The 27,382-nt window shown below is 40.8% G+C and overlaps 1 protein-coding gene across 3 annotated transcripts; it reads right to left on the bottom strand.

Moving 5' to 3' along the window:
- Nucleotides 1-6,720: 6,720 nt before the first annotated feature.
- Nucleotides 6,721-26,399, bottom strand: TRMT10A (tRNA methyltransferase 10A). Of its 3 annotated transcripts, none has more exons than XM_027853333.1 (8): nucleotides 26,251-26,398; nucleotides 24,190-24,421; nucleotides 22,665-22,827; nucleotides 19,001-19,072; nucleotides 13,977-14,051; nucleotides 9,643-9,792; nucleotides 7,957-8,062; nucleotides 6,721-7,389 (listed from the first exon to the last, which is right to left on the bottom strand). In XM_027853333.1, the coding sequence occupies exons 2-8, from the start codon at nucleotides 24,369-24,371 to the stop codon at nucleotides 7,148-7,150; spliced, it is 990 nt and encodes a 329-aa protein (XP_027709134.1). In that variant the 5' UTR covers nucleotides 24,372-24,421; nucleotides 26,251-26,398; the 3' UTR covers nucleotides 6,721-7,147. The 3 variants fall into 3 exon arrangements, with proteins under 3 accessions (XP_027709134.1, XP_027709135.1, XP_027709137.1); XM_027853334.1 differs by lacking the exon at nucleotides 26,251-26,398 and adding an exon at nucleotides 25,638-25,732; XM_027853336.1 differs by lacking the exon at nucleotides 19,001-19,072 and having other exon boundaries at nucleotides 26,251-26,399.
- Between the last annotated feature and the right edge of the window lie 983 nt (nucleotides 26,400-27,382).

A 27,382-nucleotide genomic window follows, 5' to 3' on the forward strand; every position in this document is an offset into this window, starting at 1 on the left:
TTTTCATCAAATATCTTTTATAAAAACATATCCAAGATTGAGAATATTTACAAATATGTAAAATCAAAAACATTTCCCCAGTAAAGTGGTGAAAGTTTTCAAGAGTGAATCATTTTCAAAAGAACTGCAAATTATTAAAATCATATGAAAATAATGTTCCAAGTTACTAATGAAGAAGAATGGAAATTAAAGCAACTCTGAGACATTACCCTACACTCATGAAATTGGCAAAGATGATAAAAGTTGGAAGGAGTTAAAGGTTCCATGAAAAGATAGGCATATTTATAGAGCTGTCAAATGGTCCAAAGATTCTGGAAGACATTTTGCAATTAGTAGAGAAAATATTTGACTTGGTGATTCTACTAGTAGGTAATATACTACCAAGAGGGAACCTTTGTTCCATACATACCAAAAATATTGATGGCAGCATGTTTTGTGGTAGCTAAGAAATGGAAACAAAGCAAAAATCCATTGAATGGGGAGTGTCTTAACACATGTTGGTGTGCAAATAAAAGTAAGGGTGGAGGCAGTGTGAAAAAGAGCACTGGCTTTGGAGTTAATGGATCTGAGTTCCAACTCCACCTTGGATGTTTACTATTTGTGTTACATTGGCCAAGTTATTTAACCTCTCAGTTTTCTTATCTGTAAAATGAGATAGTTCCACTAGATGGCCTGAGGTTTCTACCAGTTCTGAATCTGTATTTCTAAGATGCTAAGCAAGAAAGGACAAATTCAGAAAAGCATAGAAAGATTTCTACTGAACTGATACACGGAGAATTACGTAGAACCAGAATCATATACACAATGACCATAATAACGCAAATGAAAGAAAATCACTAACAGGCAGCTGAACTCAGATTAATTTCAGTGGCCAAGCTTTATCCTGAAGAACAGATGTGAAACATATTTCCCTCTTCTTGGTAAAGAGATAAGAGACCACAGAATGTTCAATATGCTGTCAAATGCAAAAGTTTTTGCTTAACTAAAGGTGGGTTCACTGAAGGGAATACTGGGAAATGACTGCAGGGTACAAAATTAAATGCATCAATAAAACAATTTTTTTTAAAAAGTTTAAGATGAGTTTTGTTTTTAAAGTAGAAAAGAAAGGCTCTTGGAACTACCTTATCTCAAATTATATTACAAATTATCAAAATCTACCTGATATAGGCGGAAAATTAAAGAACAGAACAATGGAATAATGATGATAAAAGGTAGCATTTATATAGTGCTTTAAAGGAACAGACTGGATAAGCAAGACCTAGAAATAAAAAATAAAGCCAAAAGAATGATTATAAATATAGTGGCAAATATGGGGAGGTATAACAGAACTCTGGCCAACTGCAATGATGAATCAAGTGCAAACTAACCCATCTATCCCACTATATTGACTGGCTCCAGACACTAGACTCTTCACATCGTGTCTAGTCCCCAGTCTAAGCCATTTTGCTTGCACCCTCCCTCCCCTTCTCTCCGCTTTCCATCTCTTGCTCTGTGTGCAGTAATCAATCAATAGTACCATCACGTCTAGAAAAAGACGTGTCAGTTGACCCTATATATCGACTCACTACCTCTGACTTCTTAGACCCAAACTCTCTTCCCTGACCACCCCTTACCTGTACGTCTCGCCTTCCCCTATTACAACATAAGGTCCTTGGAGAGAGAGGCTGTCTTTTTTTCATATTTGCATACCCAGGGCTGAACACAGAGCTTGGGCATATCATGCTTAATCAATGCTGCTTCGTTCACTCTTGCAATGACTAAACTGAAGCCTCAAAAGGTGAAGTGACTTTTCTAAAGTCACACAGCTAGTTAAGAGCAAAACTAGGACCACATAGAAAAATTTACAGAGGAAACAATTAGGGAGTGATTCACGAAACATGGTCCCTCCCTCTCACTCCTTCCCAACAGCAACAAATACTACGAAAAGAAACAAAAGGATTGAGCTGACAAACTGCTAACTTTCCTGACAGTTCTGAGGGGCAGCCAGGTAGAGTAATGGGTAGAGCACGGGCCCTGGAGTCAGGAGGAGTAGAGTTCAAATTCGGCCTCAGACACTTGACACTTACATGCTGGGTGACCCTGGGCAAATCACTTAACCCCACGGCCTAAGAAAAACCAACAACAACAAAAAAATAATAATAAAAAGTTTCGAGCAGAAATCATTAACTCAATGAGCTGTTCAACCGCCAGTAAAAGTGCTGGAGTCTTGCTTGGGAAGAGTCCAGATATAAGCTGCTATAACACAACTTGCTCCCCCTAGAGTTATTTTCCATTGGGATATAACCCCAACTCATTTGGGAGAGTAGAGTGGCTAGATTTGGGTTGACAGACGTTGCCTCATACAAAGCGAGACGTGGAAAAGACCTTAACTTAAAAAGGCGAAGGTCTCCCACTGCCTCCTGGGCCATCTCCAGTCATCCTGATCTATAACTTGCCACTGGACTCAGATGGCTCCAGAGGACAGTGAGGCTGGTGACTTGGCACAGCCCTGCCTCACTTAAATCCAATTCACTTGCAAGTCATGGCATCATCTTCCCCACGTCATGGTTCTCGGTTTTCTTCAAGAACGAAGGACAAACAACAGTGCTGGGCAGACTCTGGAGAGGGAAGTGTCTGAATTTGAACATTGCCTTGACCAGGCCGTTTAGTAGTGGGGATAAAGTATGGTTGACCTTTCTTTTCCCTTCTTTGTACAGAGGTCAGCTCACTGGCGAGGAGGACACATCAATCAATCATCAATTTTCATTAAGCGTCCTAGGTGACAGGCATTGTGCTAAGTGCTGGAGATACAAAAAAAGGGAAAAGACAGTCCCTGCCCTCAAGGAGTTTATAATCTAGTAGGAAACAAAGTAATGCAAAAGCAAAATGCAATTCCAGCCTCCTCCTTTCCCTCTCCCTTTTCCTTCCAATTAAGACCCATCAAATGCAAGGGTTCTTAATTTTTTTTTAGTATCATTTTAGTATCACGGGCCCTTTGGGCAGTCTGGTGAACCCTACGGACCCCTCTGAGAATAACGTTCTTAAATTCATAAAATATATTACATTACAAAGGAAACTAATTGTATTGCAAGTTAATTTTTCAAAAACCCAACGAGTTTATGAGTCCCAGGTTAAGAACCTCTGCATTAAAAGATCTGAAAAAAGTAGATCCAAGGTATGGGAAGGATTATCAAAAGTCAACCAGAAAGGAAAGATATAAAAACAAATACCAAATCTCATTAGTTCTTTTCTCCTTAAAGTGTTGTATATAGTTTAAGATAGCAATGAGCAAAAAGGGGAACTATATTATACCGCAGATTAGTGTAATTGAGCATCACCTATGAGGAAAAAAGAGCACTTTAAACCTGAAAGCATACAATGCTAAAATTCTCCACTTGGGTACTTAATATTAGAAATTTCTATTGATGCAGTTTTGTTTAATCCCGCCCTCAAAAAAAAGTGGCTTTCCCTCCCATCTCAAACGTGCATGTTTTAGCCACTTATATCTGGAACACCGGGACATTTCATAGATTTTAGTAAAGACAAGTAAATTACTCTTTAGTTGTGAATTATATATATGGCATGCATGCGTGGAACTACTGTCTTGGATGTATGTAATACAACACCTTTGTCATCAAAGATTAATAAGGTCATAAAACATATTTGTAAAATTGGGTATATAAAGTTATTTGCACATTCTCCTTCATATATCATCTATATGTACATATATTTATATTAGCCACAACGCTGATGAGGTAGATTTATACTTAGACACACCTATAACTAGCTCTCAAATGTGACCAGAATTTGGCAGCAGAATTTCTAAGAAGATACAACAGAGGGAAGCACAGGTGGCAGAAAAACTACCAACAGAAGCCCTTTTCTCTCTAAACCCAGCAAACCGAGTCAAAGCTGAAACGAATCTTTTGAAGACAAAGCTAATCAAAACCCATAGCCACATGTGAATACAAATTCAAGTCATGCCCAAACACACCCCAGTAATTCTCCCTTGTGGCAAGAACGAGGAGACCTGAGATAGGTCTGTTAACCACTCGAAAAACCAAAGCAAATAAAGCTTCAGTCTCCTGATCTGCCGACCTGGCACTTTTTGCTAAATGTCTTATAGACTTCTGGAGAAGATGGCTGAGTGAAGCTTCCAGCGAAACCCAGCATTTCCACCTCTGCCCAGCACAAAAACAGGGGGAAATGCCTCTAAAGAAAGTGAAGGAATAATGAACAAAAGAAAAGGCTACCCACAGAAAATGAGAAAAGTTGAACAAGGGCATATTACTGGGCTTTCTGTACCAATCAAACTCCTGCCTCCTCCTTGGGAGGGTTCCAGAGATGGGAGGAGTTTAAAGTTTAAACCTGTTTTCAACTCTTACCCAACAGGTAGGGTTACCCCATGAACCCTCCTCCCTTCCTTGATCTGTTCTATTTGAATCTCTATTCTCTGCTCCTGACACAGGCTCCCTCGAAATGGCCCCAGTGGCTTCAGAGCCCAGAAAGGTTCCGAGCCAGCAACAGGTACGACCGTCCATAGAACTTTCTGGGGGGCCACTTGAGCTTGGGACAACTAATGTTACTGCCATAATACTGGGTTACACACCTCATGCTGGGCCAATTTCAATGGCTTCAGAGCCAAAAAAATTTGGAATTTGTTGTAATTAAGGCAGCCATTCATTGGGAAATTTTAAAGGTTAACAGAGGATACACCAGTAATCAATACTGGCCTTTCAAATTCTGATTCGCCACCTCCTTGTCAGGCTGGGACTTCCTCGGTCAAACACCAAAAGCTCCTAGTAGGGCATTTAACAGAGGTTGCACTCAGTAATGACTCAACTAGAGCCCTCAACCACTCAAATGGGAGAAATTCTGGAAATCAAACTTTCATAAGGGACGGGAGGGGGCAAAAAAGAAAAGCAACAAGAAAAAGCAGCAGGGAGATGGAGAAAATTTATATGTAAAGGTAAACTCCTGACGCAATTAAGAAATACTAGGAGCTGAGGAAAACCCACCCAAGATACTCGACTACTATCTCTTGAGAAAAAGATAGTGTAGCAACTACAATCAGAAACCCAGAAAAGAATTCGGAGTGGCAATGAGGCATTTGAAAATAGATGAAAAACCTTCAAAAAGATGTGAAAAAAGAGATAAGGAGTGGAATATATAGCACCTTAGGAAAAAAGCTAGGAAACCTTAACAAAGTAGAAGACACTGAAAAATAGCATGGAAGAAATGGAACTCAAAAACATTAATACAACAAAACACACAAAGTCACAGGACAGAAAAATTAGAAGAATACGTGAGAACTATTCAAAAACAACTGAAATAAAAACAGGACAAAAAGAGGTAATAAAAGACTCGATGCATGCCCCAAAACGTACAATGAAACCAAAAAATCTGAACATGATATTTCAAGAAATCACAGATGAAAATTTCCCAGAAGTATTAGAACCAAAGTGCATACAGAGAATCCACAGGTTAGAAGCAGAGTTAGCACCATTAGAGACAATTATTAGAATTATTTCAATGATTTGTTTGTGGGAAAAAATTCATTTTTCATACATCTGTGTGTGTTGTGTGTCTGTGTGTCTGTGTTAACACACCTGAATCTGTGACTGCCAAGCTCCCCACAACGCCCAGGTAAAGAAGAAATTCACAAACAACTATAAAATGAAATAGGGCATACTAAAAAGAACTCTAATTGTAATGTCAGGATTTATCAACAACAAAGGAAAAGGATTGAAAAATATCAACCAACAGCCTAAGGAAAAAGACCTATACCCAATAATTAGTTACCCTACAAAGTTGGCTATTCAGAAATTGACAACTTGCAAGCCTTCTTCCTGAGAAAACCAAGACTGGGCAGGGCCTTTCCAAGGCAAACCCAGCAAAGGAAGTTCAAATGGAGCTCAAACGGGCAAGATCATAAGCCGGGGAAGAAAAGACTTATAACCCTTTCCAATATCTCCTGGGGTCAAACGACGGGGGAAACAAGTCAAACTGGGTTCAGGTTGAAAAAGCATTAAAAAAAATTCCTCAAGGAAGGAGAGGCAAAGAAGAAGATGGAATAATATTCAGACACTGAGGTGGGGGTGGAGAGAGTAGGGACCTCACAAGCTTCCCTCTTAGCCGGACAAACAACAATTTTAAAAAATGATACTAGAAAGACAGGAATGCTACAAAGAAAAGGAGGTAAGTATGGGAGTGGGTTGGGCCAGGCAAGGGGAGTAGGAGGGTTTTAAATACAGTTTGGAAGATACAGAGGGTGGGTTAGAAAAAGAACAAAAAGCACAGAACTCGAGGACCTGTGTCAGCACCAGGGAGAGGGGGAGGGGAAAAGCCTGAGATTGGATTGTCCCAAGCCATAGAAACTACAGATACCTGGGGCCAATTTTTTTTTTCCTTTTGAAGAAGGCGGGGAGGAATAAGGGAAGAGAAGGACAATTGCATCAGGATTTGATGAAGAGAAAAACAAACATAAAATTCACCTCTCTTTTTTAAAAAAGTAATCCAAAGGCATATAAGATGGAAGATTAATTTAAAGCCATCCACCAAGCAGAGCATTCAGGTGGGCTTCCCTAGTGTTCACATACCACCTTGCCACCATGGAAGAACTCAGAGTGGTTCAGATGGTCACTGACAACGGATAAAACATTCACATGAAAGGACATAAAGGCAAACACTGGAGGACTGAAGGAACAACGTTAATAGTAAGAGCTAACATTTACAAAACGCTTTAAGGTTGACAAAGCACTTTACAAATTTATTATCTTGTTTCATGCTCACAATGACCCCCTGAGATAGGCGCCATTGCTGTAGCCATTTTACAGATGAGGAAACTGAAGCAGACAGAGGTCAGAGGACTTGCCCAGGGTCACAGAGTTAGTAAGAGTCTGAGGCAGGAGGCAAACCTGAGGTCTTCCTAACTCCAGGCCCCACGCTCCATCTGTTTGTATAATGATCAATCATTAAGCATTAATTCCTCAGGCACTCATTTTCTGAACTGTTGAGGATAAACTAAAAGACAGTTGTCTTTCAGCTGGTCTTCAAAGGCCTCTTCCATTTAGAAACAAAGAGTGTGACAGAAATGCAGGTCTCCTCTCGATGTGGGAAGTCGGGGGCACCTCAGAGACTTCCTCTTTCCACCTGCTGCCGCTGAGGGCTACGTGCTGGTCGCTCTGTCCTGGGCCTCTCCTTCTTGGGTTGGGTCTGGCACATTTTCGGTGCTTTCCTCCGTGCTTGAGTCACTCTCCCCCCCGTCCTTGGCGCCGGCATTGGCGTGTTCATGTGAAGAGCCTTCGCAGACTTTGTCTGCGGGGACAGCACCTTTCCGCTGAGGAAGGATGCTGAAAAATGCCTCCTGCCAGTCTCTTGTCTCGAGATACTCCAATATGATCTCAAAAACTATAAAGGAAAATAAACAACCCACAAACTTCTTAGCAGAGCGATCTAGACTAGTTCCCACATTTTGTAAAAATGCATTTCTTCTACTGTACTCTCTGTCAGGATATGCTGATTTCTAAAACCTCAGAGTCAGGGTCTGAATGCAGAATGGGACCCTCCCCTTTCTTCTCTACTACTGAATTCAAGCAGTTTTTCCAAAAGTCCTTCTTCTTCCCCTATCAATTAAACAAGTATAAAAGCAGTTTCCTTTTCTTTCTTTCCTTTCCTCTTCCTGCTTCCATCACACTTCTGGACATGCCATAACAAATCAGAGTTACTCTGAAGCAAAAACTGTCAGGAAGTAAGTTTCTTCCAATATAACACCAAAAAAGGAATCAGAGTTAGCCCCTCTACAGCCCTAGGCACATGCCTTTATGCCCTGGAGAGCTCTCTCTTGAAAAGACTCAAGCTAAGGAATGCACACCAAGCATATCAGAACACAGACTGAAAGAGCCTTAGCCCTGATGCTATTTTCCCATAGGTTTACCAATACTGGAATGCTTTCTGCCCAACTATTTCAGAACTTACCATGATTAACAGCTAAAACTTTTCGACTATTCATTTTCACAAAATCCCCAAGGGGAAGCTGTGCATGATGAATTCCATGCTCTGATGCTTGTTTATATGTGATACCCTGTAAAAAGGACACTGTAATTGGCACTGGAATATGTTACTTCTAATCAAGGTCTGTGATACTGCGGGGGTTAGGGAAAGACCCTAAGCAAAAAAATGAGGCTCAATGCAGACTAAAAAGAATGCTTTCTGGGAAAACGTGTCATTATTTTCTTTTACTGTGGTTGGAAAAGATACTCCTAAGATTAAGATATTCTTCCTTCCTATAACCATCCTTTTCAGAAGGTAATGTGCCTCCCAAGCTCTGATCAGACCTGTGTCTTCTGCACCCTCCTAGTTATTAATGGGTATTAAAACTTAAAACTTCACCAAGACTTTTGGGACACTATCTAGTCTAACATACTGAATTTCTATAGCAGCATCATTAACTTCCCCTAGGAGAGCAAATGGAGATAATACATATTTGTAACACAAAATGAATTTTAAACTTTTTTACAGCAATAAGATATGGAATACAACATAAGATACAAACAGGATTTCAATTATACAGGATGTCTCAAAAAAGTTTTAGTGAAGTTTTAACCTATTAAAGTTTTAATAGATATTAAAATAATAGTATAGCTATTAGAGCTTAAAACAAGACTAAGAGTTTTGGGACACCTTGTATATAGCAAGAAGGAGCAAAAAAAAATAGCATGAAAAAATGAAATATACAAATCACTTTGGATCAAAAAAATAGATTTTTGTCTTATAGTTTTTGTTTTTTCCCCAAGAACATTTTATCAAAACTACTAGCCAAACTCACTGATATGAATTCCAACTCTTCTCTGCTCCCTGTAAACCCTTGAGGCAGGAGTCTGAAAAGTATTAAAATGGTCAAAAAGACAAAGAGCAGATGGAAAAATTGAAGCCAAGTTCCTGAAGTATCCACATACTGGGCAACCAGCATATAAATAACTGAGAATTAACTTTGTAGTGGGTGTCACAACATAAGTTATGAATAGGTGAATTAAAGTATTTCTTAACTGAAAAAGATATAACAAATAAATATGGCCACAGAAGAAGAATTAAAAGAATTATATTAATTTATGTTTAAGGAGATAGAGTGGGAAGGCTTGAGAGAGTTTGAAGAAGCTCGTTGTACACACTTGCTGAGAAGTTACAGAGAAATAACTGTTTCCTAATTTTTTGGAAATATTGTCTTGATAAGTCACTTTTACTTTCTGTACAAATTTTCCTTAGTCATTTAATAAATATCTTTTTTTTAGTTAAATGAATTTTAGTATATTGGGAAAGTACTGTATGATTCCCTCTGGAAAAAGCATCATTCTGATGGAAGGCAAAGTTAGACCAGGACAAAGCAAGGAGACAGGAAAGCACACTAGATCATGCCGACAAAAACAAGGACTCCAGGATGAGATGGACACTGCCAGGGCCAGTGACCCCCACCCATCTTCTCTCTTTCATCCCCAAGTGTTAGAAGCAGATTTTGTGGGCACTGGATCTGTGACCTCACAGGCAGGGGAGCTTCTGCTGAAAAAACCAGTGCTGACCACTCTGCAGCCTCCCTGTCTGGGAGCTGCCTGGGGCCCGGCGAGGGGAAGGGCTGCCCCGGCCACCCCGCCACATGAGCATACTCACCTTATGATGATTGTGATCCACCAGGCCTCCAATCACATAGGCCTTGGACTCATCCAGTTCCTTCAGTATATTAGGTGAATCTGATGTAAGGTACACCAGGTCCTCTTTCTTCATAAGTTCACTATAGTGCTCTGGTTTGATATGGATATCCTTGAAGGCACAAAATTGGAGAAATAATTAGCCAAAAAGTCATCTAGCCAAAGCAAACTCGGGAGTATGAATAATGTCTTTTCTTTCTTGCCCCAAACTCTAAAACATGCTTTATGATTAGAACAATTCTTGTCACAGTGAAAGTCCTTATAAAATATAAGTCATATTCCATCCAAATCCCAATCACCTAAATGATCACAATAGACTTCTAACTTGTCTTCCTTTACCTAGCTGTTTCCTCCTCTAAACCATCCTGTATCCTGACGCCACAATACCCTTTGGATCTACTTCCTTTATTGTTTCACTTTCCGGCTCAAACCTTTCCAATGGCTCCCCATTATCTGCAGGGTAAAGTCCAAGCCTTTAAACTTAGCAGTCACAGCAGCAATGGGTCTTTCCACTGTCATCTTCCATAACTGCCCTCTGCAAGCCCTCAAGATCTTGCAAATCTCTCCAAATATGAACCTGTGCTAGGGGGCAGAAAAGTGTAAAAAGTTTCAACATGTTTAAAATGTGTTCAAAATGCTAGGAGGCTGAAGGAATCACCTTTTAAAAATTGTCTGAGTGGAGTCTGGGACAGATAAAATAAGGCACGATACTTCTTCCCACTTTTGAGGCTTTCAGGCTGTGTAATTTTTACCAGTGTTTGCATTCCCTCTCGCAGACACCAATCATGCCATAACTTAGAAGATGGTCTTCAGGACTAGTTCAGCTTCTCCAAACATAGCAAGGCCAGTCTCTGTTAAACAGACATCACAGAGTCCACTCACAAGGCCTCTCCTTGAAGCTTTTCAGGCTGTGCAGCGCCTGCGAGAACTCACGTACTCCTAGTACAGCCTTCATAAATGCAGCACCATGCCACAATGAGGCGCAGAAGGAGGACTTTAGTAGATGCTGGTAAAGTTATCCCTTCCACATTGCAACTTTCCCCATTGACATTTCAATACATCGCAGGTCAACATAAGAAATTAAATAGGAATTTTCAAGGCCAGCAGACGACACAGAAGTAGTTTAAACTCAGAAATGATAAAATATATGTATAGTATTGTATAATATCAACATATTTTATCCTTTAACATCATAATAATTCAGACTTCCTTCTCTGGTACAAAGAAAGGGCCAAAAAATTATAAGCAGATTTTCCAGATCATAGGGGTGCCGCAGCCCATACCCTCACGATGTGGAAGGAATAACTGCAAAAATGTTTTAAAATTTATTACCTCTGAAAAAGTGCTATGCTAGCAGGAAAAAACTGAATGATCCAACAAGACCTGGACAAATTTATGCATGCTAAAAGCCATAAATGGCTAAAAAGAGGGGACAGACTTTAAGATTAAGACACCAGGGAAGACAATCAGGGCCTCTTATTACATTTGTAGTGGCCTCTGCAGGAAACAGAATTCTGGACTGAAATGAACCAGCCTTTCCTGATCACTCCAGCTCTTTTTTTCCTCAGAATTAATGGAAAATCTTTTACTCATATCTAAATTTAACCCCAATTCTGCACCTGCCATGTCCTACAGCTAGTGTGGCCTGCTCCCTCAATCCCAGAGAAATAGAAAAAAAAATTCTTTAATCCCATAAGAATATTTCCCCAGTTTTGTAATTATAATTACATCTGTAATTAGAGATGAGGGAAATGAGGTCCAGAAAGGCCTCACCTTTGGCTTTTCTCTCTCTCTCTCCATATATACATACATATATAAAAGCTGTCATTTTTTCATATATAACATTTTGCTTCCGCCTCTCCCTCTTAACTCTAACCACCTCAGCCTTAGTCTACTGTTGTCACTCCTGTCTAGACATGACCTCTCCCTCATACAACTTATTAACCAAATACAGGGCTTCTACTGAAAAGAATGCCATACAAATAGAATGCCTGATTTCCCCAAAACATTTTACAAAGTCGCTCAGGTAACTCTTGTGCACAAGGTGGAAAGCTGCAGGCCAAAAGAAAGCACCATGAATTTGGCCAGTGAAGCAGTAGCTCCAAAGAGTGGTCATTAATAGTCAATGAAGTCTTTAATACAACTCCCCATTTTCTGCTGGCCCCAAAGGGCAAAACTACCTATTATGAGTAGAAACTGCAGAGGCAGATTTTGGCTCAACGTACTGAGGAAAGCTGCCTAAAATTGGATTGAGTTGCCTTGGGAGGTGGTGGGCTGCCCCTCGTTGGAGGTCTTCATGTAGAGGTTGGAACTGCAGAGATGACATTTGAGGAAATGCTTTTCATTAACGTGAATGTGCCATGTGTCCTCTATGAAGGCCTGACAGGGCTTCCTGTAATTTAACAAGCTCATCGGCCTCTGCAGGCGACTCTTCATCAGACACCCCAGCTGGTCTCACTCATTTCCTTGTCACTGCCTATCTTTATCATCAAAAGCCTTTAGTCCCTCAAATTGAACCTGGCACTGCACTAAGCCTGGCCTCTTTGTTCCTTCCAGGCAAATTTATTGAATTTCCCCTTAATCTGATAAAATCAAAGTTTCTTTCAGATCTGTCCCAGAACAATATTCAACTCCCAGTTTCCCAAAGGCCCTCCCCCTAGGTATTCAGACAGCTCCTCCCGGTAGCTCCCATCACTAACTCATAAATTGTGACCTTCTTTCACTCTGATCCATTAAACTCACTTGTCCCACTATCTGCAAACAATGTACATATGGAAGCCATAAACTTGGGGCAACCGTGTCACAGGCCAAAGTGTTCTAAGAATGAATCTTCTGATGAATGAACTCCCTTGGAATGTGGCCCAAGGCAAATATTACATCAAGTTCTACTTTATTTGGTTATGGACTTACTTTCTGTATTTGCTTTCATTCTGTATATGTATCTGGCCCTTTGGGAGATAATGATCTGCATTAGTTTTACGTGACTTCTATTTTAAACTTCTAATAAGAAGAGACCACATTTATTTAAATCTGTTTTGTACATTAACCAGAATGAAGGCATGAGTACATAGAGGCATAAGTCATGTTTTTAAAAGATGAAGGGGAAAGTAAGCCAGAATTAAAAACTGGAGACAAGGGACAGAATCAAAGCAGATTATTTACTGATTCATTTGACAAAGATGATAAAATTTGGGTGAAAGCGGTTTTCTGATTGGGAATCAGAAGAACTGGGATCGGAAACAGCGAGGTGGCGCAGTGGATGGAGCACCGGCCCTGAAGAGAGGAGGACCTGAGTTCAAACCTGTCCTCAGACCAAATGCTTGACACTTACTAGCTGTGTGACCCTGGGCAAGTCACTTAACCTCAATTGTCTTTTTAAAAAAAAAAATGAAGAACTGGGATCAAATTTTGGCTTTGCCACTTACTATGTAACCTTGGGCAAGTCACTTCAGCTTCTATGTCATTCAGCTTTGAAATGCATTTTTCCCCAAAAATCCAGATTTGTAAAATATATTTTAAGATTTAGAGTACCTTTCGTATGAAAATAACATAGCACTCTCACATCTATTACCTAATGATTTCAAAACATACTTTTAAAGAAAGATAATTTATAAATTTAAAAAAACACCCAGAAAAGCTAAGTAGCTGACTTAGTTACACAGCAAGTCAGAGGCAGAGGTAGGTTTAAAACCAAAGTCTTCTAGCTTCCAATGGAGGACTCCATTCAAAGACCAGGGATAATGCCATCTAGTGGCCTCCTACCATTATACTTTCTCTGGATTATACACATCTTCTGGCTTTGATCTTCCCCTCCTTTGTCTATTCAAGTGGTCCTGGTCAGGACTTGTTTAATTTTTGTCTTTGCATCTGTAGCACCTATAAAGCACTTAATAAATATCTGGTGCTTTAAATTCTACTCTCCTACTCACTTTGTTCTAGAAAGGCAAGATGGCGGGGTAAAAAAAAAAAATACTGGATTTGAAGTCAAAAGACCTGGAGTCAAATCCTTTCTCTGACATTAAAAACCTATGTGCTTTTGGGCGCATCACTTAACTTCTCCAGGTCTCAATTTCCTCATCCATAAAAATGAGCGGGCCAGACTAAATCTAATTTCCCTTCCAGCTCTAAAGCTTTGATTCTGAAATCCTTGACCGCTAAGTATGTTGTTGCCAAAGACAAAGTTCCTCCTTTTATCAGGCTAAACTCTAGCATGATGTGTAAAACAATTAGGCAATAAAATGTAGAAATTTAAGCACACTCATATATGAAACAAGACATTTACCCTGACTGAATTACCTTCCAGTTGACCCATCCTTTGTCATTTTCATCCATGACCTTTTTCAGCTGACCTCCGTGGCTGGTCAAATAATACTAGATGGAGATTGTGAAACGAGATACAAGAGATTGGGGAAAAAAAGAAGCAGAAGAAAAAGAACAGTGAATATTTAGATTCTATATTATAGTTCTCAAACAAATACTTATTTCTCCATCAATGACATAGGAAAAAATTCCTTTTTCTAAGGGGAAAAAAATCTGAATTATGCTTTGTCACATTCAATATTTTTTTATGTTCCTGATGGATGTCTGCTACCACCTATGCACACTCCCGCCCTAAGGAACTGTGGGAATTGAGTGAAGTCCACTGACTCCATCATGTGATTCAATGTTGGAGCTAGCTAAGCTCCCTTTCTATTCAGTTATGAGTCTAGTCCAGTTTCTGTCTTGTAAGAAAACTTTATTCAATTGTGAAAATTGTGAGAAAATCTTATTGCATTGTTGGAACCCAGCCCTTCGTGGCTAGGAACCTGGACCACCTCTATCTGCTGCTTAAAGACCCTTCATCTTAATTAGCTTATGCTGACTAGAAACCCAGTCAGATCCAAAGATTGATGAAGGGGTTTTCTCACAATTATACATCTCATGCTTATGTCTCATGTGAAAACTCTCCCTATACACTGAATAATCAGTTACTATTTCCTTGTTCCTTTGATTGCATACAAGCACTTGGGGGGAGTAGGACACCTCTGTTTCTGATTTCAGGGAACTGTATTTATTTGCTCTCCCCTCCCAACTTGGAAAGCCCCTAATCTTTCCTCCAATTAGAAATCAAATGACCTAATCTTGTATCCTGGTTTCTATCCTGTTAATTCTTTTTTTTTTTCCAAATGCATACAAATCTGTTTCTCTCTGCACTTGGGGTCCAGTGCCAAGCTGAAGAGGCCTGGTCCCGATCTGTTATGCAAGTAGCACTCACTGCTTAATAAAATGATGTCCTTGGAAGCTCAAACCCTTGTTTCCTCAGTTATTTCAGATTTCACCCATCACACACCCATCACACACCCAAGAACCTAACAGCTATCTCTCCCCTAGCCCAAATTCATAGACAACTTTCAAATTCAAGTGACTGTGGTAGGCATTCCTGTGCTTTGGAAGAATAAGAAAAGTGAAAAGAACCACCATCAAATATCTGCTACATACACCATATTCTGCTAAGTGTTAGAGGAGAGGCAAAGATAAATGAGATAAATAAAAAACCCCTGCCTTTATGGAGTTTACAATCTACTAGTTACTAGACATAACACATTAACTATTATACAAATATAACTGTTACACAAAGTAACTATTATACAAAGAAGAGTATAAGGGTCTAAGAAAAGGTACAAAATACCATGCAAGGCCAAGGTTCAAAATTCCCAGTTCTTGTCCACCTCCACTCCCTTGTTACCATTACTATAATACTCATGAACTCAAGAGCTCAAGACCTTTGTAGCCCTGGAAATTCTGATAATTCTGGACTCTGTCACCTGCCAGCTCTTCATCAAAGCCCCCACAGAAGTTAAGGAAATCAGCACCAATGAAGGAATGGAAGAAGTCTATGGATGTACAAAAGAAAAGCTACCCCTCCTTTACTCAGCAAAAACATCTTTTAGATTCAAAACCTACAAAAAATGTAAAAGTAATAATACAATTTATAACTCCCTTATCCTCACTTAAAAAAAAAAACAACAACAATACACAAGCATATAAAACCAGATTAAGAAACTAGATCCCAGAAGAGTTAACCTAGTATGAACCAACAGAAGTAGACCCAGGACCAAGGCCTTGTAACCCCCAGTGTGGCGCTTTCTTTAAAAAAAAAAATTATTTATTTTACAAATTCATTTTTTAAAAAATTTGAGTACTACATTCTCTCCTGGTTCTGCTCAGTTCACCTTGCATCAGTTCACATAGATTTTCTCATGTTTTTCTGAAACATTCTGCCTGATCATTATATATATGTAATACAAGATTAGGTCATCTGATTTCTAATACTTTCTAATTTCCAATAATTTCTAATTTCTAATAATTGATCATCTAATTGCACAATAGTATTCCATCACAATCATACACCACAACTGGTTCAGCCATTCCCCAACTGATGGATATCTTCTCAATTTCCAATTCTTTGCCACCACAAAAAAGAACTGCTGTATTCAGTTTTATAGTCCTTTAGGCATAGTTCCAAATTGTTCTCCAGAATGGTTAGACCAGTTCACAACTCCACCAAAAGTGCATTAGTGTACCTACTTTCCCTCACCCCCTGCAGCATTTGTCATTTCTAATAGGTATGAGATGGTACCTCAGATTTGTTTTAATTTACATTTCTCTATAATCAATAGTGATTTAGAGTATTTTAAATATGACTACAGATAGTTTTAATTTCTTCTGAAAACTGCCTGTTTGCATCCTTTGGCCATTTATCAACTGGTGAATAGCTCTTATTTTTATAAATTTATCTCAGTCCCCTATATATTTGAGAGATGAAGCCTTTATCAGAGAGACCTAATGTAAATTTTTTTCTCCCAGTTCCCTGTTTTCCTTCTAATTGTGGCTGTACTGGTTTTGTTTGTGCAAAACCTTCTTAATTTCATGCAATCAAAATTATCCACTTTACTTCCCATGATCCTCTCTATCTCGTTTGGTCACAAGATCTCACAAATTTTACATGCTCCTCTAATTTGCTTATAAAACCCTTTAGGACTACATCATTTATCCACTCTGACCTTATCTTGATATAAAGTGTTAGACATTGGTCTACCCAGTTTTTGCCAAACTGCTTTCCAGTTTTCCTAGCAATTTTTTATTAAATGGTAAGTTCTGGCCCCCAAAACTTGGATCTTTGGGTTTATCAAATAGATTACTTTGGTCATTTACTATTGTGTATTGTGTACCTAATCTATTCCACTGATTTACCACTTTATTTCTTAGCCAGCATCAGGTTATTTTCATGGTTTTTAGTTTTTAATGTAGTTTGAAATCTGGTCACCTTCTTTCACATTTTCTTTTCACTGATTCACTTAATACTCTTGACTATTTTTTCTTCCACATACATTTTAAAATAATTCTTTGGTAGTTTGATTGACATGGCACTGAATAAGTAAATTAATTTAGGGAGAATTGTCATTTTTATTATACTAGCTCAGCCTACCCATGAACAATTAATATTTCTCCTATTGCTTGGAAATATCTTTATTTGATTGTAAAGTGTTTTGTAATTATGTTCATATGGTCCCTGGGTTTGTCTTGGCAAGTAAACTTCCAAATATTTTATAAATGTCTGCAGTGATTTGAAATGGAATCTCTCTTCCTATCTCTTCCTGCTAGGTTTTGTTGTTAATATACAGAAAGGCTGATGATTTATGTGGGCTTATTTTATATCCTGCAACTCTGCTAAAGTTGTTAATTGTTTTGACTAGTTTTTTAGTCGATTCTCTAGGGTTCTCTAAGTATACTATCATATCATCTGCAGAGAGTGACAGTTTTGTTTCCTCCCTATGTTTATTCCCTTAACTTCTTTTTCTTCTCTTATTGCTAGAGTGGCATTTCTAATATAAAATTGAATAATTCTGGTAATAATGAACATCCTTGCCTCTGATCTTACTAGGACAGCTTATCCCCATGTACAGATAATGCTTGTTTTTGTTTTTAGATGGATACCACTAATCATTTTAAGAAAGGCTCCAGCTATTGCTCTGCTTTCTAGTGTTTTTAATAGGAATGGATATATTTTGTTAAAAAGCATTTTCTGCATCTACTGAGATAATCATATTTGTTTTTGATGTTTTTCTTATTGATATGGTCAGTTATGCTTATAGTTTTCTTAATACTGAACCAGCCCTGAATTCCTGGTATAAATCCCACCCGGTCATAGGGTATGACTTTTGGGCTATGTTGCTGTAACCTCCTTAGTAGTATTTTATTAAAAATTTTTGCGTCAATATTTATTAGGAAAATTGACCTATAAGTTAGTTTTCTTTCTCTGTTTCTGCTTTTCCTGGTTTAGGTATCAAAATTATATTTTTTTCATAAAAGGAATTTTGTAGGACTCCTTTACTGCCTTTTTTTTTTTTTAAATAGTTCTCCTTTCAACCTCCTTAGACACAGTGGTGGGGAACCTGCAGCCCACAAGGCCACATGTGGTCCTCTAGGTCCTCAAGTGCTGCCCTTTGACTGATTCCAAAATTCACAAAATAAATCCCCTTAATAAAAGGATTTGTTCTGTAAAACTAGGACTTAGTCAAAAGGCCATACCCAAGGATCTAGAAGGCCACATGTGGCCTCAAGGCCACAGGTTCTTCACCCCTGGCCTAAGTTGTCATGGGCTAGAAAAATGTCTCACCTGAACCTTTTGCTGGCTCTGCCATTCTAGAATTCGATTTGTGTTGCATTCTTTGGATTATTTCACATTTCCTTCCATCTAAGTCCTACTCACTGATTCTTGAACCAAAGGAGTGAATAATGCTCAATCTTTTAAATTTCAAATACATATAACAAAGTAAAAAGACCCTGAGCCTAAAAAGAATGATTAGTTTCAGAAGCTCAGTGTTGAGCAGGGACTGAAAGAAAAAAATTGACCCAAAACTGACCCAATACTGGATCTGCCAATCCCTAACAAATAAAAACAAATGAGAACAAAACATAGTCAAAAAGAATAACTCAAACCAGTCAAGGATAAGATATCCTAAGCAGAAAGGAACTGAATATTGGAAAGCAAGTAGTTCCAAAAGAAAAACAGCGTTAGGATGCAAAAGACAATGAAGGACAGAGAACAGTGAATCACATTACGTGAGAGATTGTAAGACATTTTAATTTATCTTTCCCTTCGAACTAATGTAGACATCAAAAAAGATAGATTTTGAATTCTGAAGGACTACACCCAAATACATATTATATTAAGAGTGACTAGAAATAGCCCCAAAATGTCATCATACCCATCTGATATGAAAGCAACAATGGCACACAAAAAAGATCAAAGCTTATTTTAAATTCCTGGACCTCACCTGCACAGGATGTGATGCTCGACGGTTTTCTGCATAACACCTCTGAATCTGTTTATGAAGCTTCTTAATATCCTATAAACAAAATGTTTTATTTTCAGAACAAAGTCCCCAAATTCAATTGTCTACTGTGGTCATTCCCATGCTTTGGGGCAAGAGAAAAATCTACCAACAAAACAAGAGTTTGAGAAGCGTGTAAATTCATCCAAATGACTGTCATACAAATATCCTGCAATATTAACCATGGAATCACTAGACAAGTTATACCATTCTGTAAAGTCTTATTACTTTATGGTTTTGTCTCTGTTTTAGACAAAACTAACCACTGACTCTTCCCCAAATTTTCTGCCCTTCCTTTAAGCATCACTGTGGGAAAGCGCTCTTTTATTTTTCATATTTCCAACACTCCCTGAAATATCCTAACCTCCCCAGTCCTCAGTTTACTCACTTCCCTTCAACTCCTCCTCCATCCAACTGCAGCTATCTACACAGATGTTCATTCTCTGGATCTTGCCCCACCTGCAGATGTTCCACTGCCATGTTCATGAACTCTGAAATTCCCTTAGCCCACCACAATCTGCTGTCATTCCACCTTTCTAATCACCTTGCAACTCCAAACCCATTTCTTCCTTCGCACTGTGATCTCCAATCCCTCGACCCCTCCGTTCTTTCCAGGCCGTGGCCCCTGCATTAGCAACACTCCCCTCCTTTCTCCATCTCGATGCCTCAGTAGGTCCTTGGAGGTACTTTACTGTCCTCTCCTGAATCCCTGACTTGATTGCCAATCTTGCCCTGCCAGACCTATGCCCTGGATTACTTCTTCCGCCTTTGCTCTGACTCACATGTTGCTGAAGAAAGCTAGGGAAAAGTCACAAGATTCACAGATGCATTACACAATCTCAATCTCAGCAAGGTAACTTTTACACCTCACTAATTAACTCACCAGGCAACTCCCCACATCAACTTTTCTAAACCTATCCACCCCTCCTCAGATCTCCTGTAGCTTCCTTACGCCCCTCCTCCCCACCTGAGAGCCCTGCCTCACACTTCACTAAAAAAATGGAGGCCAGTCTCTGAGAGCTTCTTCTCCTCCTCCCCTCCTCAACTCATATCCCACAGACATCCTCAGCCACTATATCCACCGTCACCCTTGTTTCACATAATGAGATGGTCTTTCTCCTTGCCAAGGCAAATCCGTCTACGTGAACCCTTCATCTCCTTCCCTCCCACCTCCTCCAGCAGATCACCCCCTGTATTATCTCTCACTTATCTTTAACCTCTCCCTGATGACTGGCTGTCTTCCTCCTGCCTACAAACATGCCCATGTCTCTCTCATCTTCAGAAAACCCTCACTAGCCGTCCTCTAGCTAGCATCCCATGCCTCTCCTCCCTTCTGTGGCTACATTCCCCGAGAAAGCCAGCCACAACAGCTGCCTCCACCTCCCTTCCTCCCTCTCACCCTCTTCTTTATCTGTGGCCTGACTTCCAACCTCCTCACTCCACTCAAACTGCCCTCTCCAAAGCGACTAATGAGTGATCTCAGAGGTGCCAAATCCATGGCCTTTTCTCAGTCCTTGTCCATCTGGACTTCTCCGCAGCCTTGGACACTCACTGTAAATCACCCCCTTCTTGTATTCTCTTCTCCTCAGGTTTCCAGGACACCACTTTCTCCTGCTTCTCGTCCTACCTATCTGACCACTTTGCAGTCTCCTTGGCTGGATCCTCTTCCAGGCCACACCTGCAGGGCTTGTTCTGGGCCCTCTTCTTTTTTCCCTCTCTACTATATCACTTACCACTAGTAATCGCGTTGGTTCCCATGGATTCCACCTCTATGAGCCCTAATCTCTCTAATGACCTCTAGTCTCAGATCTCCAACTGCCTTTCAGATGTCTCAAACCAGATGTCCCATAGATATAGTAAACTCAACGTGCCCAAAACAGATTTTGTTATCTTTCTCTCTGAACCTTCTGCTCCCTCTTATGTTCTCTATTATTATAGAGGGCAACACCATCCTCCCAGTCTCTCAGGCTCAAAACCTAGGAGTCATCTGGGTCTCCTCACTATCTCTCGCCCCCAATTTCCAAGCTGTTGCCAAGGCCTGTCAATTTCATCTCCACAACATCTCTCAAATATACCTCCTTCTCTCCTCTAACACTGATACCACTCTGGTGCAGGACCCCACCCCCTCAGGCCTGGACTACTGCACCAGCTGCTAGTGGTTCAGCCTGCCTCAAGTCTCTGCCCACACCAATCTCTGCTCCATTCAGCCACTGACCTGACTGTCCTAAAGCATACATCTGTCCGTGTCACTGCTACTCAATAGACTACAGTGGCCTCCTATCACCTTTAGGATCACCTTAGGATCTTGTTTGGCATTCAAAGCCCTTCATAACCTGATCTCTTTTCCCCTTTCAGTCTTCTTATAACTTATGCTCCCCTATGTAGTCTGCACTCAGGGACACAAAGTCAGGCCTCAAGGAAGACCCTCCCTCTCCTGTCTCCCAGTGTTTTCTCTCACTGTCCCCCAGGCCTGGAAGGCTCCCCCTCCTCATCTCCACCTCCTGGTTTCCCTGGCTTCCTTCAAGTCCCGATTAAAATCCAATCTTCTACAGGAAGCCTTTCCCAACCCTCCTTAATTCTACTGCCATCTCTCTATTGATCACTTCCAATTTATCTAGTTTATAACCTATTTGTACACAGGTTTGTTTGCAGACTGTCTCCTCCATTAGATTGTGAGTTCCTTGGGAGCGGACACTTTTACCTTTTTTGTACTCTAGCACTTAGCCCAGGGGTGGGGAACCCGTGGCCTCAAGGCCACATATGGCCTTCTGGGTCCTTGGGCGTGGCCTTTGGACTGAGTCCAAGTTGAAGGGGATTTGTTCTGCGAAGTCTGGATTCAGTCAAAGGGCCAACACCTGAGGACCTAGAGGGCTACACGTGGCCTCAAGGCTGCAGGTTTCCCATCCCTGACGTAGCCCAATGCCTGACACATGGCAGGCACTTTGTTCAGTAATTAAAATATGATCTCTATTAATGTGGTTTAAATAATAAGGTTTATCAGGCTATCTTTTCAAGATTCAATAAGAAGGGAAACTCATGTTTTATCCTGCTCATATTTTATCCTCATATTCCATATTCTACTTATAGATTAGGGACCCTTTACAGAAAAAAAATCTGTATGAAGAATAGCTTTTATTAGTTGTTATACAATCTATTTAGACTCATTTTGTAGGTATGAAAAAGCAATGCAATTTATTACATAATTTATTCTGACTTGGTAAAAATTATCTGAGAAATATAGAGGGTAGAGGTCTTAAAATCAAGAAAGCCTAGGGTCAAGTCCAGTTCTGACATACAGTACCAGCTGTGGGACCATGGACAAATCACTTAACCTCTGAGCATCTCCCCAGGCTATTCTCAAAGGGTGTAAGTTTCAGACAAATTGCTAATGTGCATCAGTGGAGAGAGTTTGCATAATAGACATTCTCTCCCTAAAGGTCTGGGCTCCATTCCTCAAAAAAAAAAGGAAGCATTATTTCAAAGTCTTGTGAAAGTAAAGTATTAAGACAAGAATGATTCAGCATAATTCACCAGGCAAGGCCCCATTCTAAAAGTAACTCAATTCCAAAGATCTGTCTATGCAAAATCTGACATTTGATCATGATACCTTGGAGACCATCAAGCTGTCAAAACTGCAGTCAACAACAAGACGGAGTGGACTGGGAACAGCTTCGCTCCGAAAACGTTTCCTGTCATGGCCCTCCGAGTTTGGCTCCAGGTGAGATTGCCGTTCCAGTCTTCTTCTCTGGCGTCTTTCCTTACGTTTTTGCCTAAAATTGGTTAATGAAAAGCAGTATCTCTTATCAAACATAAATAAATAAATAAGCTAACATTTGAAAGACTCCTATGAAGAGCTTTGATGAAAGAAATCCAAATATTTCTACCCAAATACCACCTGTGCCCAAAACTTTGTTTATCCTTAACACTACTGGCCCAGCGGCTGTACCGCATTAGATGCTCTTCCTTGTTCCCTCACAGACATCCCAGGCTGTGCTTCAATGACACAGGGGAGTTTTCCACACCAGAGTCAGCAGAAAACAGGCATGTCCTCTACAATGTGAACAGGGCTTAAGGGAGAAATGTTTTATGCTAATACTTTCCACCTAAGGTATCAAAGAGAAAATCACACACATTTCAGGTCAAAAACAATGACATGTGACTGCATTAGGAGGACACAAAACAAGCTCTATTTCTTTCATGCCGTTGCTCAGACTCCACAGTTCTTCATTCCTTCCGGGGCATTGCATACTCCCAGATGACTTAAGTCAGAATTTACAAGTTCTAATGCATTATTTCAACTGTTTTATGGCCAAATTCGATTAATAAACGCTGATTTAGAAGAGGAGGAGAAAGGCTGATTTTCTTAACTACATCCAAGCTCTCTGATTTCTAACCTCCACCAAAGTGACCAGATATTATGGCACTGTGCACTACCAATTTCAATATGAGAGTCTAGCTAAACTTGCAAAGATTCTAAACAAGGCCTATGTCAAAAGTGTGATCTGCATGTGAGGCAACTAAGCTTTTTTCATTTTTTATACTTTACGCAAACAGAATATGGTCCAATCCCCCCAGTCATTTCATAAAAAGGGTGTTATTACTACAATCAGCTAGGATTTATATAATACATATAAAGCATTTTACATGTATTCACATTATCTACATTACTTACATTTTTAATGTATATTATTTATTATAATGATTTACATGATTTAATCCTCACAACAACCCCATTTTACAGATGAGGAAACTGAGGCTGAGTGAGATTAAGTTTCTTGCCCAGCGTAACATAGCCAATAAGCTTCTGAGACAAGGTTTGAACCCAGTCTTCCTAAGTCCAGACCCAGCACTCTATCCACCACACCACCGAGTGTCTGTTAGAGGTAGGTGACAGAAAATGGATGACTGTGCAAAATTATGGCAGAAGAGTAACACAAAACACAGCCCTTCCTCACAGTGGGTTTGTGTAGGCCAGCGCATTCAAACTGCAACGTGCATGGCTGCCATATTCAAGCTCATATCAGAGTTCCCTTTCCCAGGGTTTGCACCAGCAGGTCACAAAGGCTGCCACACTCAGATCTTAGGAGGACATTCCCCAAAGTAAAACAACACACCCATTTTGAAAATCATACTTGCGGAGTTCTCTTTGATCTTCCCACTGTTTCTGCCTCATTAGCTTCTTCATCTGCCGCTTGGACATGGGCTCAGGGGCTTTGCCTCGGTCAGAACTTGGCTTCAGACGATCCTCACTTGGGTCCGGCTTTGCTTTCGCGCAATCTGACTCGGGAGGTGCTGAGAGCACGTCGGTCGACATGTTTATTAGTTGGAGTCTTTGTACAATTGGAAGGCGATCTTTCGTCAATGCTAAGAAGACACAAAGATGCAAGTCAAAAATGCCACTTTCTGGCAAGAATTTAACTCACTAAACATTTCTAGGCTAAGACAGGTACAAGGTTTAGACAAGACTTAAGCTTCTCAAGGTGCTTCCAATCTAGGATATAAATTCAAAGTAGTTAATTACAAGGTAGTTTGAGATGTTTACGGAATATTTGGTTTGAGAAGTCCTGTTGGAGATCTGAGTGCGAAGTTCAGGAGGGAGATAAAAGATGATATAGAACTAGGAATTATCTGCACAGAGATGCTAATTGAATCCACATGAGTTAACGAGATCACCAAGGGAAAGAATATATCTGGGGAAAAAAAGAGTCCTTCCCACCCCTACCCTCAATCAGTTTGCGGACATGACCTGAATGAAGATCCAGCCATGGAGACTAAAGCCTGGTCAGACAGAAAGGAAAAGAATCAGGAGAGAACAGCATCACAAAGACATAATGAAGAGTGTGTGTGCAGGGAAGGGGTAACCAAAGTGTCAATAATGACTAATATTTATAGTGTACTTTAAGGTTTACAAAGCACTATACGTGTCATCTCATTTTATCCATATACTGACCACATGAAGCAGATGCTCTATTATTACTCCCATTTTACAGATGAAGAAACAGGCTGAGGGAGGTTAAGTGATTTACCCAAGGTCACATGGCTAGTATCTGAGCCAGGATTTGAACTCATCTTCCTGACTCTTAACTCACCATGCCACCTAACTGAAGACTGAGAAAAGCCCATTAAAAATGGCATTTAAAAAAGATCTTTGGAAACTTTAAGAGTGAAGTTTTCAGTTGAATGTCAGATTCAAAAGGGTTTTGAAATCCTACAGGATAAAGAGGAGAGGACGAACAGAGGAAGGCACTAGAATTCAAAGGAGCCCAGAGAAGATGGGGTTTTGGGTGGGGGTGGGGGTGGAGATGAGGAGGGGACCACGGGGGGCAGGAGTGGGGGTCTAAGCGCCAACCTTGGCCCTAGTCCTTACAACCTCGGTGCTCTTAGGCAAGTCTCTTGACCTCCCGGAGCCTCAGTTTCCTAAGCTGTAAAATGAGAGGGGTTGGATTCGACTCTAGATCTGAGATTCTACAAGCTACTTCACCTCCCCAGACTCAGTTTCCCCTGCTGTAGAATGGAAGGGTTGCCCTAGATGGCCTCTGAGGCCCTTCCACATCTAAAACCTGGATCCCACGGTCCTCACGTCACTTTCCGCCTCTGAGTCTCTGTATTCTGATCTGTAAAATGGGGGGCTTAAACTATGCCCTTCCCCCAGCCAGATGTGGGAAGGTAGGAGACAGCGTGGAAAGCTGAGCGCAGGTCACAGAGCACGTGATACAGGAGGGGGCGAGGGGATGACACGCCCTCTGGAAAAGCCACTAGTCATTGCCGGCCCCGCCCACCCGCGCGCGGCCACGTTACGTGCAAAGGGCAGAGCGAGAGAAGGAAGCCGCCTCTTACCGCGGGCGACAAGCATGTCACGTGAAAGGGGTGGGGCGAAAGGGCGCATGCAAAACACGCCCTAAGCAGGGGTGGCGCCAGCGGAGTACGTTCCGCCCTGGGGGCGGGGCCCTCCAAAACCAGCTCCCCACCGCGGGCCCCGCCCACCGTACGCAGGGGGTGGAGTCGCGGAGTACGGTACGCTCCGCTCCGGGACGAGGCGAGAGGAACCACACGCTCTCCAAGCCACACCTCCCAGGGCTGGCCCCGCCCGCCTCCCGGAAGCCCTGGGCCTGTAGTAAGCGCCAGCCGTAGCAGAGCACGACCAAGCGGAGGGCACTCATTCTTTCCTGCATCCTGACCGCCAGCCACCTTACCCGAGCGAGGCGGAAGCCGCCTCCGACCCGCAGATCGCTTCGCGACGAGTCTCGCTTCCCCTCCACTTCGCTCCCTAAAGGGACTTCAACTCCCAGAGGCAGACGCCTCGGAGGCCACGGCGGCGGCGCTCTGGGTGCGTGTTGTGACGTCATCACCACGCGCCAGTTTTAGTCCCTCCGCTGGGCTCCCCGGAAGCTCTTTGCGCGCATGCGTCCCGGGGCGGGGCAGGGATTGAATAACGTGAGAGGGCGTGTCACAAACTCAGGTTAAAATGACCCGGAGTAGGCGTGTCCTTATAGGCAGTTGTGCTCGTTCACTTCTCGTCTGAGGTCACAGGTGGAATTTGAGGCCAAATCCTCTGATTCCAAAACCTTTAGTTGGCCGCTGTGCTTTTCAAAGGGCGAAAATAAATGCTAATCACACCTTAGATTTCTTGAGCAATTTCAATTTTAGCGAGTGTGTTATTGAGCCCATTTCAGAAATGAAACACATTGAGATATGATGTCACTGTATGTTTTTTAACAAAAAAAATTGTCTTGCCCAAGGTCTTCCTAAAACCACATCATTTTCTTAGCTAGTATTTTATTTTATTTTTTAGTTTTTAAAATTAATTTATTTTGATTTATCAACAATCACTTCCATAAGTTTTTGAGTTTTAAATTTTTCTCCTCCTCCCTCCCCAAGATGGCATGCAATCTGATATCAGCTATACATATACATTCCTGTTACACATGTTTTCACATTAGTCATGTTGTAAGGAAGAATAGGAGGAACCACAAGAAAGAAAACAAAAGAAAACAGAAGAAAAAAATAGCAAATAGTATACTTCGATCTGCTTTTGAACTCCATAGTTCTTTCTTTGGATGTGGATAGCATTTTCCATCATGAGGCCTTTGGAGATGTCTTAGATCCTAGTATTGCTGGGAAGGGTTAAATTTATCAATATTAGTCATCACACAACATGGCTGTTATTGTGTACAACCTTCTCGTTCTGCTCACTTTACTCAGCATCAGACCATACACAAGTCTTTCCAGGTTTTTCAGAAGTCAGCCTGTTCATCATTTCTTATAGCACAATAGTATTCCATTACATTCATATACCACAGCTTGTTCAGCCATTCTCCAATTGAT

Source organism: Vombatus ursinus, unplaced genomic scaffold, assembly GCF_900497805.2.
Source record: "Vombatus ursinus unplaced genomic scaffold, bare-nosed wombat genome assembly UNPS02009975.1, whole genome shotgun sequence".
Taxonomy (NCBI): domain Eukaryota; kingdom Metazoa; phylum Chordata; class Mammalia; order Diprotodontia; family Vombatidae; genus Vombatus; species Vombatus ursinus.